Source organism: Calidris pugnax, unplaced genomic scaffold (assembly GCF_001431845.1).
Source record: "Calidris pugnax isolate Ruff unplaced genomic scaffold, ASM143184v1 scaffold27, whole genome shotgun sequence".
NCBI classification, from domain to species: domain Eukaryota; kingdom Metazoa; phylum Chordata; class Aves; order Charadriiformes; family Scolopacidae; genus Calidris; species Calidris pugnax.
The window spans coordinates 2,454,094-2,470,382 of record NW_015090893.1 but is presented as its reverse complement, the minus strand read 5'-3'; the positions used below and the strand labels follow the sequence as shown (position 1 = coordinate 2,470,382).

The 16,289-nt window shown below is 46.0% G+C and overlaps 1 protein-coding gene across 1 annotated transcript in view; it reads right to left on the bottom strand.

Annotated features, from left to right (window-relative positions):
- Window positions 1-16,289, bottom strand: part of LOC106891544 (slit homolog 3 protein-like) — a 554,801-nt gene that overhangs the window by 30,933 nt on the left and 507,579 nt on the right. Inside the window, exons 29-30 of the mRNA XM_014948178.1 lie at window positions 12,166-12,259; window positions 6,625-6,762 (exon numbers count right to left, since the gene is read on the bottom strand). Coding sequence (XP_014803664.1) covers window positions 6,625-6,762; window positions 12,166-12,259 — 232 coding nt within the window. The remainder of the gene's footprint in view (window positions 1-6,624; window positions 6,763-12,165; window positions 12,260-16,289) is intronic.

Sequence of the window (16,289 nt, the reverse complement as noted above, 5' to 3'; positions counted from 1 at the left end):
ACCTGCCACGTGCCCACTTTGCTGGTGAAAGCTGGAGAGCACAGCGCTGCGCTGAAATCCCCACCCTCCCTCTCAACGACCCAGTTCAAATACTGAAAGGAACTTTTACTGCACTTTGCACCGGTCGTTTCGCTCTGCAAGGTACAGCACTTTGTCTAAAAGACCTTTCATCACACGCTGTGCCATGCAGACCTTCCCAGCAAAAACTCAGAGCCATTTAAGCCCAAACCTGAGATTTCCTCACCTGCTCTCCCTGCCATCCAGAAACATGCACCACTGCTCAGCCCAAAAGCCCCATCCTAGGCTTGGGGACTTGAGTCTACCTTTGCTGTTGGTAAGGGAGAGGAAGATCCTCTATTTTTTAGTGTTTTTTATGGCCTCCTCACTTGCTTTGCCGTATATGAGAGAGTGTATCATCAACAGACAGGCAACTGCTAAGATGTCTCAGCAGCAATGCACTGATACCACACTATTTGATGGGCAGCTTCCCTGAATTGGTTGTTTCTAACAGCATCAAGATCATCCACTTTTTTTTAGCTGAGTTGGTGGTTGACAATGTCAAAATCAGAAAAGTGTGAAGGAAAGGAAGTTCTTTCAGAGTCAGGGGCAGCGGAAAACCAAATGCCAGATCCGAGTACTTGTGAACTGGAATCGTGTTCAGATCTGGAGGAAAGTGCTGTGGTTTGGTCTTCACTATATGAGAGGCTGAGCAAAACCCATGGGTAGGAACTTCTGACCCCTGAGTCGTGGGCCACATCTCCCAGGAGCAGCAATGGCTCAGCCCCCAGGCTCAGCGTGGCTCCGTGCTTCACGGGTTGCTTGCTGGGATGACTAAGCTGCACTGGCACATCGACACCAGGGTAAAAGGAGCAGGGAAAAGGGAGGAAGTGCAAAAAGCTGCAGTCATCTTTCACAGTGATGTCATGTGTCAGACTAAACTGCAAAAAGTAGATGAGAAATCTCTGCCCAGTACACCCACTTGGGCCTGTGCAGTCAATGGGTACTGCAAAGAGACCAGGCCACGCTCTCTGGCTGCACACGGCATGCCCCTGCAACTATAACCCACATTTCACATTACAACCACTGCCCAAACCCAGAGATGAGAGAACACAAACTCTTTGCGCTGAGTTTTATGACTGCTTGAAAATGTGTAGACAGTAAAATGATGAAAAATCGTCAGGTGGTGAGTAGGGACGTGTGCTGGGCTGTGCTGCGGGGAACGCCGTGGGAATAGCTGCGGGGAGGGCTCCTGCACCAGCTCTCTGCCTGACTGCATCCGTCGGCACGGGGGCTGCCCAGGAGAGGACTAGGGCAGACCCGTCGGTGCAGTGAATAACCCATCAGCCCAGCTCTGGAACACTGAAATCCCTCATGTCCCACCAGGGATTTCCTGCCATTTGGGGAGCACTTTGTATAATAGTATTCTTACAAAATAAAGCAAAACCAAAAAGGCCCAAACCCTCACTCCTCTCCAGCAAAGCAGGTGTGACTCGGAAGCTCAGTGAATTTCTAGGCAACCTTCCTAGATACAATGAGAATAGAAACCCAAGCCGTTACCCTGCAGTAAATAGTACTGATACAAGATGTGCAAGAACAGCAAATACAACAGCCACAACATACTCCAGAAGAGCCCTGCTCAGCCACAGGGACCAGAGCCTGCTGCCCCTGTCCCAGAAGGGAATGGAGATGGCTGCTTTCCTTTTCACATTTTCTCATGTGAAATTTTGCAGAGTACCACAGCTCTATCTTTAGCGCTGTGTGGAATGAGAGCCCAAACCTCTCCTGCCCTGCTCTCCCGACACACCCCACTCTGCTCTGGGAAACACGAAAGAGAGAGAGAAATACACAACAAAATAGGGATGGCCAAAATCCTGGACTGCATCGAAAGCAAGGGAGCTGCTCTGCCTCTAGAATATCTGAGAGAAGAAGAGACACGGGGTTTTACACTGCTGCTTTTACGAAAGGCAAACTTGAAGAATGCCTTGAAAGACACAAACATTTGGGATTTGCACCTTGAGAAGCTCTCCTTTCCCCACAGCTGATATACGGCATGGAACAGCCTAACCACTCCCCTGACTTTGCCCAGATCTCTATGTTGGCCTTGTACATGGTGATGTGGGTATGGCAAACAGAAATCTGTTCCACAGGAATAAGCCCGAGGAGGGTGAAAAACTCTGCTGGGGGTTTCCAAGGCCCAAAGCACAGTGCTGTGCTGGGCTCCCACTGCTCCCATGGGAGTGTGCCCTGCAGGGACCGTCCCGCTCCAGCCCCAGTGTCCGCAGGGTTGGCTGTGCTCCTGTACACACACACACAGACAGTTCCTTCTCAACCAGAACCACTTCTTGGGACCTTGCAGGATAAATTGCATTTTAACGCTTTACTAATCGCATTGCCCTAAACTTGGTTTATCCACAGAAGGACAGAGTGATGTTTCAGAGCCAGCTTCCCCATGCCTGTCCCACGGCTACCTCTCTGCTCTAAGGGCTGGGACCCACGGATAACAGGGACCCCTTACCTCCCCTCGCTGCCCGGGTGCCCCCCTTCAGTGCTGGAAGGGGGCACAGCTCATGTATCAGCAAAGGGTTTGGCTGGGAGGGAGCAAACCACTCCCTGTCAGCCCCTGGTAAAATCCTCAACCAGAGGAGCATAATGGTGCATAGGGAGAAGCCAATCTATTCGTTTAGACAAACGTATCTCAAAAGTGTAATCTGGCAGGCAGTACTGCTGGCAATCGATAACCCCATTTACTTTGCTCCAAGGAGTATTTGGAGGAGATGTAGAGGGTCAGCAGAGTGGGCAGCAGTGGAAATGGGAGCACGGCAGGCAGTACAGTGTGGGGGAGTAACGGCCTGTGGGAAATGGTTGTCTTTGCTCAGTCTGATACGTTTCTCAAAGTAAATTTGTTCTTGGGAACATTTCTTTGTGAACACACCTAAACTATGAATTAGTTATAGAGTAAGACACTCTCCCTTCCCAAGCGAGACCCTTTGCTGCAGCTTCTGGGGAGGGTGAGGGCATAGCACCACTCAGCCGGGGATGGTTTAGATTCCCCTTTCCAAGAAAACAAGGTAATAATAAAAAAATAGCAACAACCTCCTGGGGTGATAGATACAGAGAAAGCAATTCTCCCCAATTTGAGGTAGTTACTGTAGTAGCTGCCTATCAGCGCAGCAGTCAGACCCAGCCAGAGCTGATGAGCCACGTCCCCATTGCTCTGAACTCTCCTGTTCCGAGCCTGGTGTCACTAAGCGTGGGGTCTCTCTCCAGTGCAGGGCTCTGCTGCTGCCTGGCAAACACGTCAGGAGGGCTGGCAATGGGATCAAACTAGGGTTGACCCAGAGATGGCTCTCACCCCTGGCTGATGTCAGGTGTAATTTGTTTTCCAGAGGTGACTGGCAGAAAGGAGCTCTGCTAACCCTGCCCATTAGCTTTGTTCTACCCAATGCCAATCATTTTGTTTTGTCTGTGAGCAACAACCAGCAAGCAGAAGGAAAGTCAGTGTATATAATTCCAATTTCATGGAATTAAAAAAAAAATAATAATAAAAAAACCATGTGACCCGCAGCAGCCTCCACTAACAGAAAGCAAATGTTCCAAGAAGCCACTGTGTCTGTGCTCAGTGCTGCTCTGAGAGATTTCCTGAGCTCCCAACCAGCTCATGCACAGCCCTTCCTTGCTGTGAAACCCCTTCAGTGGGCGGCTTCACAAACGCAGCTGTCCTGCTACCAGCATCTAGAGATCACATCAGCAACAGCGTCTGTCAAGGCCTTTTCTTCTTTATGCTAAAATAGTCTTTAAAAAATATTTTTAGAAATAGTTAATACTATTTATTTCCCCAGCAGTGAATGTGGAGCATGGCTCGACTTGCATAGCTTGGCCAAGTCCATTCTGGCTGGTACGATCTCATTTATTTCAATAATCACCGCTGAGTTTCTTGCAGCAAACTGCCCCCGTGGGGAACTCTGACACAGTGACACGACGAGGAGCAGTGCTTGCCATCAAGCTCAGGGCTCTTAATGTGCTGCTTCACCACCAGAGCCACATTTATCAGGACACCACCACTGTGAGGCTGATTGCTGGAGGGAAGGTTTGATACGTTGGGTTTTATCCAATGGGGTTCACAAATCCTCAAAAATGTTTTCATCTACAGGGGGTAAACGAATGTTATTTTGGGAAGAAAACACTGAAAACTTTTCAGGAAGAAAGTGTGTTATGCAATTGCAAAAGGCTGCTGGGCGATGGGGAGTGTGTGCATGTTGGTGCTATGGCTTTTGGGGACTGTCACCAGAGGTGTGGCACTGTGCATACAAGGCCATACATTGTTGAGAATTTACCCAAGTGCCATTTGTACAACCGTGCAAGAATGTAGGCTGTAACATCCTTATTAATGTGTGACTCCACGGGGCTCTGCCGTACAGTCTAGTGACAACCATAAAATGGTTATAGGCCTGTGCATTTATTACAACAGCGTCAGCTCCAGATAACTGGGAGGTCACTCTGCACACTCACTGCTGGGAAATGATTCTTGATACTTAGCCAAAAAACTTTATTAATCATCATCTTAGGTCTCCTAGTTACCTTTGTCAGACCATCCCTTGTGTTCTCTCCTTTTCGTCAACACTTGCAGCCTTCAAACACTTGCAGTTATCTCCTTGCCGTGCAGCCCAGCGCCTGAGGCACGCTCCGTGAGCACTGGAGTCTATAACCCTGAACATCAGAAGGCTGAACTCTGTCAATCACTGCCTTTGCAATCGCAATCTTAAGAGGGGGAAAAAAAGAAATCGGTACCCCCTTCGGCGCAGCAGGCCTTTAAACTACAAAAGGCTGGAGTCATGGAAAGAATAATGAGCAGATCGTGTTCCGTTAGCAGAATTTTAATCCAGGTATCAAACAAGATCAGGGACTATTCTGCCTGGACAACACAAGGGGCTTCAGCTTGCTCTCTGCCTTGGCAGAGGGAGCCTGTTAGTGCCCGCTGCAATGTTTATCTCCTAAAAAACCCTTGCTCCCTTGCATCTTGCACAGGAAATTCAGGGAGGTGGCATGGACTAGCGCAAAAAAAAAAGAAAGTGAACAGAAGACCTCAAGCTAATCCTGGCTCTGCTCTTGACAGGCAGCAGGATTACTTTGCTTGCCCAAGTCTACCTTGGGCTCTGAAGTGCTGTCTAAGCTAGTAACTGAGCTTTGGAGCTTTGTGTGAAAAGATGTTTCCTCTCGGGAGGACTTTTAGTGGAATTAAACACTCCCATCTGAGCAGGGGAGCAGGCTGGGATGTTCCAGGTTCTGCTCTTGAAGTCCCTGGTGTGACATCAGCCAACCTGGGGCACTGCCCAAACTGCCAGTAGAGCTGTGGTACACAGGAACCCAGGCCAGTCTCCCACCCACCCCTGCTGTTCCGCTCAACTGTGTCACAACTCAAAACATCTCTGCCAAACACTGCCTTCCCGGAAAAACCCCTCACATTCATCACTACCTAGTACTGACGTGCCTTAAAAATCAGGAGACCTGCAGCAGAAGCCTCCTAGTCGTTACCATCTGACGACAGGCTCGAGTTACTCCAGATATGGCTTTGCAATCCCATTTCTCAACTCTAACAATTAGATAACATTGAGCATTTACAATTCCACTGTGGGACAGCCACTTGTTATCCTTGTCAGTCACCAATTTGCAAGATCCCCAAGGCCATCAAAGGGATTGAAGCAGAGAATGAAACACGGAGAAAAGGGTATGAATCTGAAATGCAGAGGATATCTGATATCCTGTAAATAACAAGCCTGAGTCTGTGAAACCACGGGCTGACATCATGTTATATATCAATGCCTATTCAGGAAAGCCTGTCTGCTTTGCAATAAAAATGTGTGTTGAGAGGGGAAAAAACCCCCCAAACCAGCAAGGATGAAAGCAAGAAGAATGAAAACAGTTGCAGATACAAAGTAGAGAAAATGATTTATAAGTGTTCATGCAATTTCTGCTTTGTCAAGACTGATCTTTTCAGGTACTCCTTTGTCTCATGTGTGTATTTCAAACACGAAAAGGTTTGGCTGGAAGGAAGCCAGTATCCAGCCTCAGGCAATGATTAGTGAATCCATTTGGAGCAGCACACTTATCTCTGACAGACAGTGAGATTTCCAGGAGTCAGATATATTGGCAGCTGTCAGAATCAGAGACTGGAAATTTACAGCCCAAATCGTACTGAGCCCATCCACCCACGGGCACAGAGACACTGGCACAAAATCTTCAGACTCGTGTTCTCTTGCAGCCGGATCTCAGGGTTCACATGCGTAATTTTATTATCCTTTGCTCACTGTCGTGCACGCAGAGTTTATCTCTATTTAATTTATGTGAGTCCATTACCTGGTGTTTTACCAGGCAGACAAACTAACACAGCACTGCATAAAAGGCAAACTGCTGTTTTCAAAGCAAGAATCGTCAAACCCCGGTATTCAGTTAACTCGTTAAGACCTACTTTGGCTACAAGATTTGAAGCAGTGAGCAATCCATTCTCATAGGAGTGACAGGTCAGTACCATATCTAGAGGCTGATCAGCTCTGAGGATGAAAGCAATTAAAAAAGTGCCCCAACACTATGTACAGAAGCCGGGAGGAGGAGCTGGCTCTCACGTACCTGAAGCCCTGAGGACAGACGCAGGTGTAGCCATTGACTGCATCGACGCAGACAGCTCCATGGCGACATTTATGGCCCACACAGTCATCATCATCTATTTCGCAGTGTTTTCCGCTGTAACCGGGCAAGCACTCACATCTGAAACACAAGAAGAGGGCTGTTAATGGCTCGTTTCAACATCCACAACAATAGCACACACAGGCAGCCGAGCACCAATCTGATTAGAGACGGAAAGGTGTTAGCAATTACTCTTGGAAACATCAAGCACAATTCCTGCCATCAGAAATGTGCAAGTCCCTCCTGTCTGTCTGCAGCTGAGCTTCTGCAGTCGGCCTGGATTGAAGCCGAGCAAAGACATACTGTGCTGCTGCTTCTCCTCGGCCAGGTCTGTGGAGAAGGGAGATCATATAGTGGTCTCCCCATTACGCTAAAGATGGCAACATCTCCCCTAACCTCACGGACTCAAAGGGCAATATTCTGGAAGGGCAGCTGCTCTGACGTCTCGGGCTGTGACTGTGCCAACCTCTGCACACTGCTGCGCGTCTGGGGTTGGCCCCGTGCAGCCACACAGAGCACAGTGAGGTTCCACCTTCCAAATGGAAGCAATCTGCAAGCAAGCCATAAAACTCAGCAAATCTAAAGAAAATGACCATCAGTTTTGAGACCACCACCTGTTTGTCATTCATTTGTGAGGCACAGCAAATGTTGCTGCAGCTATGGGAAGTTGCCTTTGAAGCCTGTCCTCTCCTGTGGTGACCCAGGCGAAGCACATACCTGCTGCTATGGGGTAGGAGCAACACAATGGGACGCACCCAAACCTGCAGATATTGCCTTTTTATTTATTTTATTTTATACAGTCCTCAAGTCTGTCATATGAAGGCTGCATCAGCATTTCTACTGTAAGCCTTGCACAAGTTTATAACCTGACAATAGAAAATGCATCCCAAAGTCTCTGACTTGGAGCAGATCTTTTGGGATTGTGAACAGCCTCTTTTTGTATCTGTAGTATAGACAATGTTTAGTCATGAACACGCTTTAGTCCATAAAACACATTTTACTCCTCCCAGCTGGATGTTACTGCACATCTGGAAAACAAAAGGCATTTCGCTTAAACCAAAACAAGGGAAGAGCTACAGTTGAGTTCAGCAATAAAAAAGAGGCCTGTGCTCTCACTTGAGCCCCTTGTTTGGACCCAGTGTGCTTGCCACCAAGAGCTGGAAGAGGAGAGACATCAAAAAGTTGAGGGAGGCAGCATCAGGAGAGAAATTACTGTTCCACCAACCTATTCTGCTGGCCTCCTCCTCCCTGCCAGCAGCCTGGGGGGGTGAGAGAAGGAGGAGGCTTGTTGTGGAAAACCTCTTCAGAGGGACTGGACACACGGGAGCTGATGAGGAAAGATATTTCCCCTTTCCTGGCAGCAGCCCTGGTTCTGTGTTTGGTTCTGAGTGACAGTGTGTTGTGCCCCTGGCTGCTCCCCAGCTCATCAGGGCAAGGCAGTGACTTGGTGGACATTTCCCAGAGGGCAGGTCCTAGTTTGCTAGTGACCAGTGAATGGCTGCCACAGCATCAGGACTTCAGCAACCACCTAGTTCAGCACTGAGAAGAATGTGACCTTCAGTCTCCCTTTCAAAACATGGCTTGTGACTGGTTAAAAAAGGAGGAAATAGGGCAAAGCCTGTTAACCTGCAGGCGGTAGGATGGCCAACATTTTGTAGATGCATATTCTGTCCTTCTCCAGCCTCCCTACAGGAGAGGGCCCCCATCAGGACCCTCCGCAGCCGGAGGACGGGGGATGTTCCAGCTCTGCACGCCTGCGTTGCTGTTTTACACCGTGGTGGCTCAGGGAATACTGTGATTAACACAACGGAGATGACAAAACAGAGCAAAGTGTTCCTTCCCCAAACCAGAAGAAGCGGGCAACATTTTTTGGCAACATTTTAGCCACACCTGCAAGCAAATAATGTCAATCAAAAGACTTTGTGGGGGGAATTGGCAACATTTAGTCCTGTGGCTTTTTATTGATCCCTGCAGTCCTAATATAAAGTGATGTAATAATGAACGATGTGCAGTTCCTTATTCAGGGCTGCCATGCATCAATTTTATGATGTGTATTGGCTATCTCAGTAATGACAGAACCACCACTTTTCTCTGCAGGGCTGCATTAAATCAGCATTTTAAGCTGTCAGGTAATAATTCCAAGCTTTAGAATAATAAAATATATTTATACCATACTCCAACATCAATACAGTGAATGGAAAAACATGCTCCTTTCCTGAAGTTGTTTTTTTTAGAAGTAATTTCATGGTGTTAAATGGTATTCTTTTTTGTTGATTTTTGTTTTGTTTTCTGGCATACAGAAAGCTACTCTTCTTCTATAGTAACAGCACAATAAAGATGTGGAGGCTGGAAGTGAGGAAAGCCACCTGCGATTTTAGCTTAGAAAGCAAAGAGCTCTGTGCAGCCAAGCACACACTGGAATAGTCCTGTTTGCTTCCAAGCTTGGCTTTCCCTTTAGAAACACGGAATTCCTTTTGGGTCAATCATCGCTTAGTGTGTCACGTCCAGGCTGAAGCTACCAAAAATGCATGTCTGGAGCGCAGCAGGTGAGAGACTCAGCCATGGCAGCACCTCACCCAGCCTCCTCCTAAAAACCCAAGGTCTCCCCCACCACAGAATGATGGCTTATCAGCTCCATCCCTATCCCACACAGTACCAGTGTGACTGAGTGTCACGAGTGTCAGCAAGTGACTGAGTATAGTAAAAGCGTGATGCAGTAAAGGAGAAGACAAAGAAACTTCCGTATTCAAATCCTGGTAAGGGAGTAATTTACACAATTAGACCAGTTATCTCATTTCCCAGTGACCATCTGACACTAGTACAGTTGAAATCTTGTTTTCTGCTACAGCCTTGTAGTGATGGCAACATTCCCAGTATCAGAGAGAGCCTAAAAACATGTCTAGTGGTATTTCAAATGTTGGCCTATCCGAGGGGATTTGCATCTGCAGGCACTCAAACGTCTATTGTATAAAAGCCGTGAATCATGGCTTCTATTGCGGGGCCAGAATGGAATTTCCCTCCCCATATCAATAAATAACTTGGCTTCCTATTTTTTTTTCCGTCTTTGTCATCTTTTCCTCTCTCTGCAGAGTTTCAGAATGACTAGAGCTGAAGGCAGGACAGACAGATAGATGGTGTCCTTGCTGCCATGATGTTCTCCCCGGGAGTGTCCTACTCCCCTGCCCAGGGCACAGAGCTGCCAAGAGGATGGTCAGGGCAGGAACAAGCCTGGATCTGGCCATTAACATTCCCCACCTCCGTAAGCGGAGCAGAGGACAGGCACATGAGCCCAACTCATTCTCACATGGCATCACCCCGCACCACTACGAGCTAAACGTATGGCACATCACAGCTCAGGAGGATCAAACTGCTCCAGTGACCAGCAACAGCACAGCACCGAGCTGGTTGTTTTCAGAGAGATCCAGCAACAATCACACATCACGGCAAAAGCTGCTGTGGGCTCTCGGGCCACTTCTGAATGGTTTGGTGCAACTGAAGTGTGAAAGAAAAAGCAATACTTGGACAAATCTACGTTCAAGGCTAGGAAAGCTCCTTCAGCTCTCAAGTCTGGGCTGCTAGAAAGCACACTGAGACAGAAAGAGTAAAGAAACTCTGGATTTTTGTGTAGCATTCTCTGAATAGTGGAAAGAACAATGCAATAAACAGTAGTTGCAAGTAGTTATTTGGGCTTCCTGCAAGGGCTAACGGCCTCGCTGTGAGGAATGCTTTTCTAGCAAACAAGCAAGAAAAAGTGTCTTTTACTCAAATTATTTGGGTGGCAGGTATGAAAATGCTTCCAGTAAGGGTAAAACCACTCAGGACCACAGCTGTCTCCATCCCTTCATACACTGACGGTAATTTGAGTTACGAGCCTTTGCCTCGTAATGTGGTGTAGCTACTGGATTAGCTGAATGATGGATTAACTAGGAATGAAAGCTGGAAAGAACATCAGGGACTATTTATGTACCTGCACACACCTCCTTATCCAGTCCCTGTGCATCATTTCAGGAACTGTCCTAATCATTTAATAGTTTCATCTTCCTCAGAAGTTGGAAACATTTCTGTCTGAAGGTTTTTCACCCAAAAGAGAGGCTTGAGCTGCACAGACAGCCTGTCTAGCGCAGATTCAGCTGCCCTCGATACAGCCAGCACCTCTAAAATTTTGGTTCGCTTCCTCTTAACTATCCTGAAATGTTCTGTATTAGTTTCCACTCTTCTCACATGCTGGTTGATTCACAAAACACAATCCGACCACAAGTTACCAGGCAGACTGAAGAGTGCTATCATCTCCCCCTGGTGACGTGCTGGGCGAGGGTGTCCCTCACCAACACCCCAGCCCTCCCTCGCAGGAGGGAACTGGTGAGCCCCCAGGATTGCACCGTCTGGGAAAACAGCCTTAGGGGAAAGTGCAGAACGCAGCTCACACTGCACTGAGCTCTCTTGAATTTGTCTTCCTCTCTTACTTCTTTGATTCAAAGATCTTTTCTTGACAAGCTTTCCACAGAGCTTGACTTTTCAACTGTCTCCATTTGCTAAATCGCTCTGAAATTCCCTCTTCAGACAAGTGATGAACATTGCTACTATGCACCTCTCAAAACACCCAACCTCCAAATCTTCAGATGTTTTAGTGCCATTTGAAACACGAGGCTTTCTTTTGCCCCTGTGAAACGCACCTCTCAAAACACCCAACCTCCAAATCTCCAGATGTTTTACTGCCATTTGAAACACAAGGCTTTCTTTTGCCCCTGTGAAACAGTGAGTGTCATTCCCAAAACACAGGAGACTTCACAAGACCTAACATGAGCTGAGTGAGGATCACCTATACAGCCAAGGGAAGAAGGTGGCTCTGGAGTGAGAGCCATCCTGTTCTGCTGCTGCCCAGGTGAAGAAACGTGGGGAGAGAAGTCCTGCTGTGGTCAAGGCTGGCCTTTGCCAGTGCACCCCAAGACCACCAGCTATCCCAGAAGACAACAGCTAAAGTGGGAATGCAACAGAAAACTCCTGAGCTGCTGCTTTGTGCTCTGGCTGCAAGTTTATCTCTCCCTTCTCGATAGTCAGCACGGAGACTGGCTTCTAAACCCCTAGCCAGCACGGGCTATGGAGGGATGAGTTACATCTGTTAAGGCTCCTGTTAAGCTGCTTGAATTGTTGGATGCCCTAAGGAACACAGAAGGAAACTGTCCTTAGTTCCCAATGGAGACTAAGACACTCTGCAGTGACTGTTCCAGAAGTACTCCTTTTGTCACGCTCTATTCCTGAATGACTTCTCTGCTCTGAGGGTTCATCCGTTACTTTCAAGGAAACCACAGAACGCTAGAAAACTATGTATGGTTGCACTAAAATTAAAACATGACATGGTCTGAAATATATAGCATAGTATTTGCGTTACTTTGGATTATTTTTACCATTTGCCAGTTGAACCCCAGTCAAGCCAATGGATGGATCTGCCCAGTGTGTGGAGACCAACATACACAACAAGCTTACCTGGTTCCTTTGTCAAGGGGAAGACATTTGGACTCATGTTGGCACGGATTTAGATCAGGAACACAGTGGTTAATCACCTCATCACACAGTTCACCTGAGGCAAAAAGAAAAACAATAAAGCTGTAACACAACTTGGACAACCAGGAAGCAGCTCCAACCATGATGTCCAGGGATGGCAAATCTCCCTAAATGGAGACAGCTCAGGAGTGCAGTGGGAAGTGACAATACTTCATGTGACTTCGTTAAATTGGGCTCGTTTGATCTATAGTGACAGTACTGTTTATCACATGAATGTGAAAGGCTGGTATAAAAAGCACTGACATATTAACTCCACTTGGAGAGAGCCTAAGGATCAAATGGGCAGTTCCTGACCCAGAACCTCTTATATCAAAGCAAGAGAGTGACACAAAAGAGCGGTTGCTCGTTAGACCATAACATTTTCACACTGAAACATATTTTAGCCGTAGTTAATACTCTGCCAAAGAAGCTGATTGGACATCATTCTGGAAAAGAACAACAACCCACAAAACCTCCCCCATGCAAAACCTCTGCAACTCTCAATAATAGGAACCAGCTTTAGGCCTGCATGCAATTATAAAACATTCACTATTTATAAGAAAAGTACTAGCTCTATTGTGCTCACAGGAGATGATGTTTTTTCAGAAAAAAATCCTTCACATGTAAGCTCAGCTCAGCTGTTTCTAGGTATGGTGTGTTACGTGCCACGCACCTCCCTGGATTTGTATAAATTTTAATAATTAATAGTTCTAGAATGTTTAAAGCCAGATAGTTTATTTAAATACCACCCCTTCTCTGAGTCCTAAATTATTAGGTCACACTTCAGTACCCCAGGATTTGAGACGCAGCCAAAGACCACAGAAATCTTTGCCTTCCCAAGAAACCAACAGAACCCTACCCCACACCTCCCAAAGCCTTGCAGGAAAAGCAAAGGTCAGGTACTCTCAACACAGAAACCCCCAAAAGCTACAGTCCCAAAGTCTCCCATCAGCTACATCAGAAGGCCACATCTGTAGGGTTTTAAGGTTACGCATATTTTGTGTGCCTATACATGGTCACATGAGCCACAACCATGTGGACAGTGTGGGAAAAAGGCTAACGTGGGAGGCACTGGTGGGCTGGCAATGCTTTAGCAGGATTTTCCTGAGGCTGCAGCTCCACCTGTCTTGGGAGAAACTCTGTTTTCAAAAATTCTTACATTTCTAACTGTAGCGGCTACAGAGAAACACTTGAAAACACAAGCCAAGCAAACCACAAAGATCAAAGTTCAGATAGAAAATGCCAATCCGCGCCGTCCGACGTTTATCAGCCTGGTGATCTGGCAGGGCTGACTGAGCACACCATTCTGAGGGTAACTCTGGTGGTGACTGGTATGGTTTAAGTTGTTAACACCCCCAGCTCACTCCTCTAAGTTATTTGTCCCACATCTCCAGCCTCCCTACAGTACAAGCTACACAGCTCGCTATTTGACTCTTCATATTAGAATGGAAGTATAACATGTATTTGAAAAAATCACCCTCTTTTTTGTATGTTTCAAATAACAGAACATCTAATATATCTGCTTTTGAGAGTTGTCAAGCATAAATGAGAAAGCATAGCAAGAACACAAGCCCTGGAGGCATGAGAGAGGGTACTGCCAGCATAAACCCTATATTCCTGTGACACACGTACCCTCATGGCTTTTAGTGGGCTGGGTTTGGCAACACTGGAGAAGCCTGGCCTGGCAACCTGCAGTGGCCAGTTTATTGCTCATAGATCAGTTACAAGACAACCAATCCCAATTGGAGCCAAGGAATCCCAGGAAACCATCCCTATTAAATAATACCAAGTCTTTTTACAGCCCTGGACAAATCTTGGGCAAACGTAGTGAATGCATCCAGCTCAGGAAAAGGGACATGCCAATGACACTGAATGCTGAAAATCCATGGGAACCAAGGACACAGATCATTCACTGGACTTGAGGTTTGCCGTTTTACTTTGTTACTCCTCAAGAGCACCTAGAGACGTTCAAGCCTTACAGACACAAACACAGCTGTCGTTGGGGACATCTATTCACACATTTTTGAGGTGGCAGAGCTGGAGACAAGCCTGCTTACTAAGCAGTCCCCAAATCCGCAGCCCACCAACCCTCCCAAACACTAAGAAGCAAAGAGGCTCCCTTGGCCTTTGGGCAGACACGAACACGAGGGGTCAGAACTTGCTACGATGCCTGGACAACTGCCAGTTCGTCGTCTTGGTAGGCCTCATCTCCCTTGGGTGTTACCAATCTTATGTGAAAATAAACATGAAAAAAAAAGTAACTGGCTGGTGAGATTAAAAGAAGTCAATGACCTAAAGCTGGAAATATTTTTGAAAGGCCACTTAATAACTGAAAACAGCGTGGATAGATGCCTTCAACTATCTTTTCACTAAAAATGGTCAATACATACTTTTGAAGTTTCTATTTTTTTTTGCCTGTTTTGAAGAAAAGGAAACAGTCTTTAAAAAAATAAGACCAGTTTCATAAACTCTCAAAGGAAATCATAATTCTTCTTAAAGTATTCTTCTCAACAGTCTTGACAAGTGCTCTGAGATCCAGTAAAAATCTCCCCAAATGTCAAATATTATGACTCACTGTGTCATTCTGAAGGCACCACTATCAAAACGTAGGAGAATTCTAGGCTAGGTACCAAACATAGCATCCAAAAAAATTTATCATTTTTCATGCAAAACTTGGAACATTTACGGATCCTTCCTGTTATTTTTCCCATCTATCACTCATTAGGGAGCTCACTTGGGAATGCCTTGCAACTAAAGCAGCCTCATCTCAGGAAGAAAATTCTTCTTGATACGTTATTTCAGGCTCCACCAATGTTCACTAGATGCTGCAGAAAGCATGCCAGGGAAATAAAACACTTTCTGAAAAGCAAAACCCAAGGCACCGGCTACACAAAGACTTTCTCATATTTTATTCACTCAGAAAATATCTGGGCCAAAAAAATCTGCCCTCAGACCTGAAAGTGCAATATTCATTGGCCACTTTAATGTCAGTATCAGAGGAAAAATCTGATCCTCTTTTTTTTGGAGTGACACAGGGCTGCTTCTCTGTGCAGCAATTAAAGGTCTAGTCCAAATTTCTCATTGGATAGCTATGTGAACCTAAAACCAAAGTGGACATTAATCTTAGGCCAACTGCTAGCAGCACTGATTTCTCTTTGTGGAAGATATTTGATCATGCTAAAACAACAGAAAACTTCAGTGTAATGCTTTCCCAAATGTAGAAAACAATCCAACCTCCCCATTTTTCTCTCCTGTGTATTCTCAAATCAGAGCTCCAATTTAGGTACACAAGGGTTTCTCAAGTGCTTACATAAAAGACAGGAAAACAACAACTGTATTTCTTTTCTAATGAGTTCAGCAATTTTTTTTTTAATCCCATATACTGTTTTTTTGTTTCATCAAGGGACACTTACTCTCATTGAAGTCGAAGAGAACAGACCAACATGCAATGCACCCCAGTGAAGAACAAATTAGGACTATTTCAGATATACAAGAGGAAAACCACTTTTCCATCATATTTTACTTTTCATAGTAGCTGGAGGTATTAGGTCAATAATGTTCTGTGTTTGTAGAACTCAGGTGTGACAGGGAGAGGGTACCTACATAAAGACAGGTACATCCTCAGCTGTGTGGGCACTGCACCTCACACGTCTTAAGGCTGGTGGTAACGTGCTGGGAGTTAGTGCTTGTTTGGGAGAAGCAAGCACTAGACAGATGAAAGAAGCTGTCTGATCTGCCACAAAAAATGCAACTTTCAGGTTAGAACAAAGTTGTGCCGACAGGTGGAACACTAACAGGTGGATCTCCCATTGCTGCTGTCTCATGCATTAAAAAAGAAAAAAGAATGAAAAAAAAAAAAAGAAAGAAAAAAAAAAGAAAAAAAAAAACGAGAGAGAAAAAAAAATCCCAAACCAATTCAAAAGGTATTTTGCCCCTTTGAAACTACTTCCCTTGGATTTTCTGCTCATTGATGTTCCATAAAACAGAGCAAAACTTTTTTTTTTGTCTCATGCAACATTTTCCTGGTCTTAATTTTTCAGCAAAATCATGAATTTCATGGAGCTTTC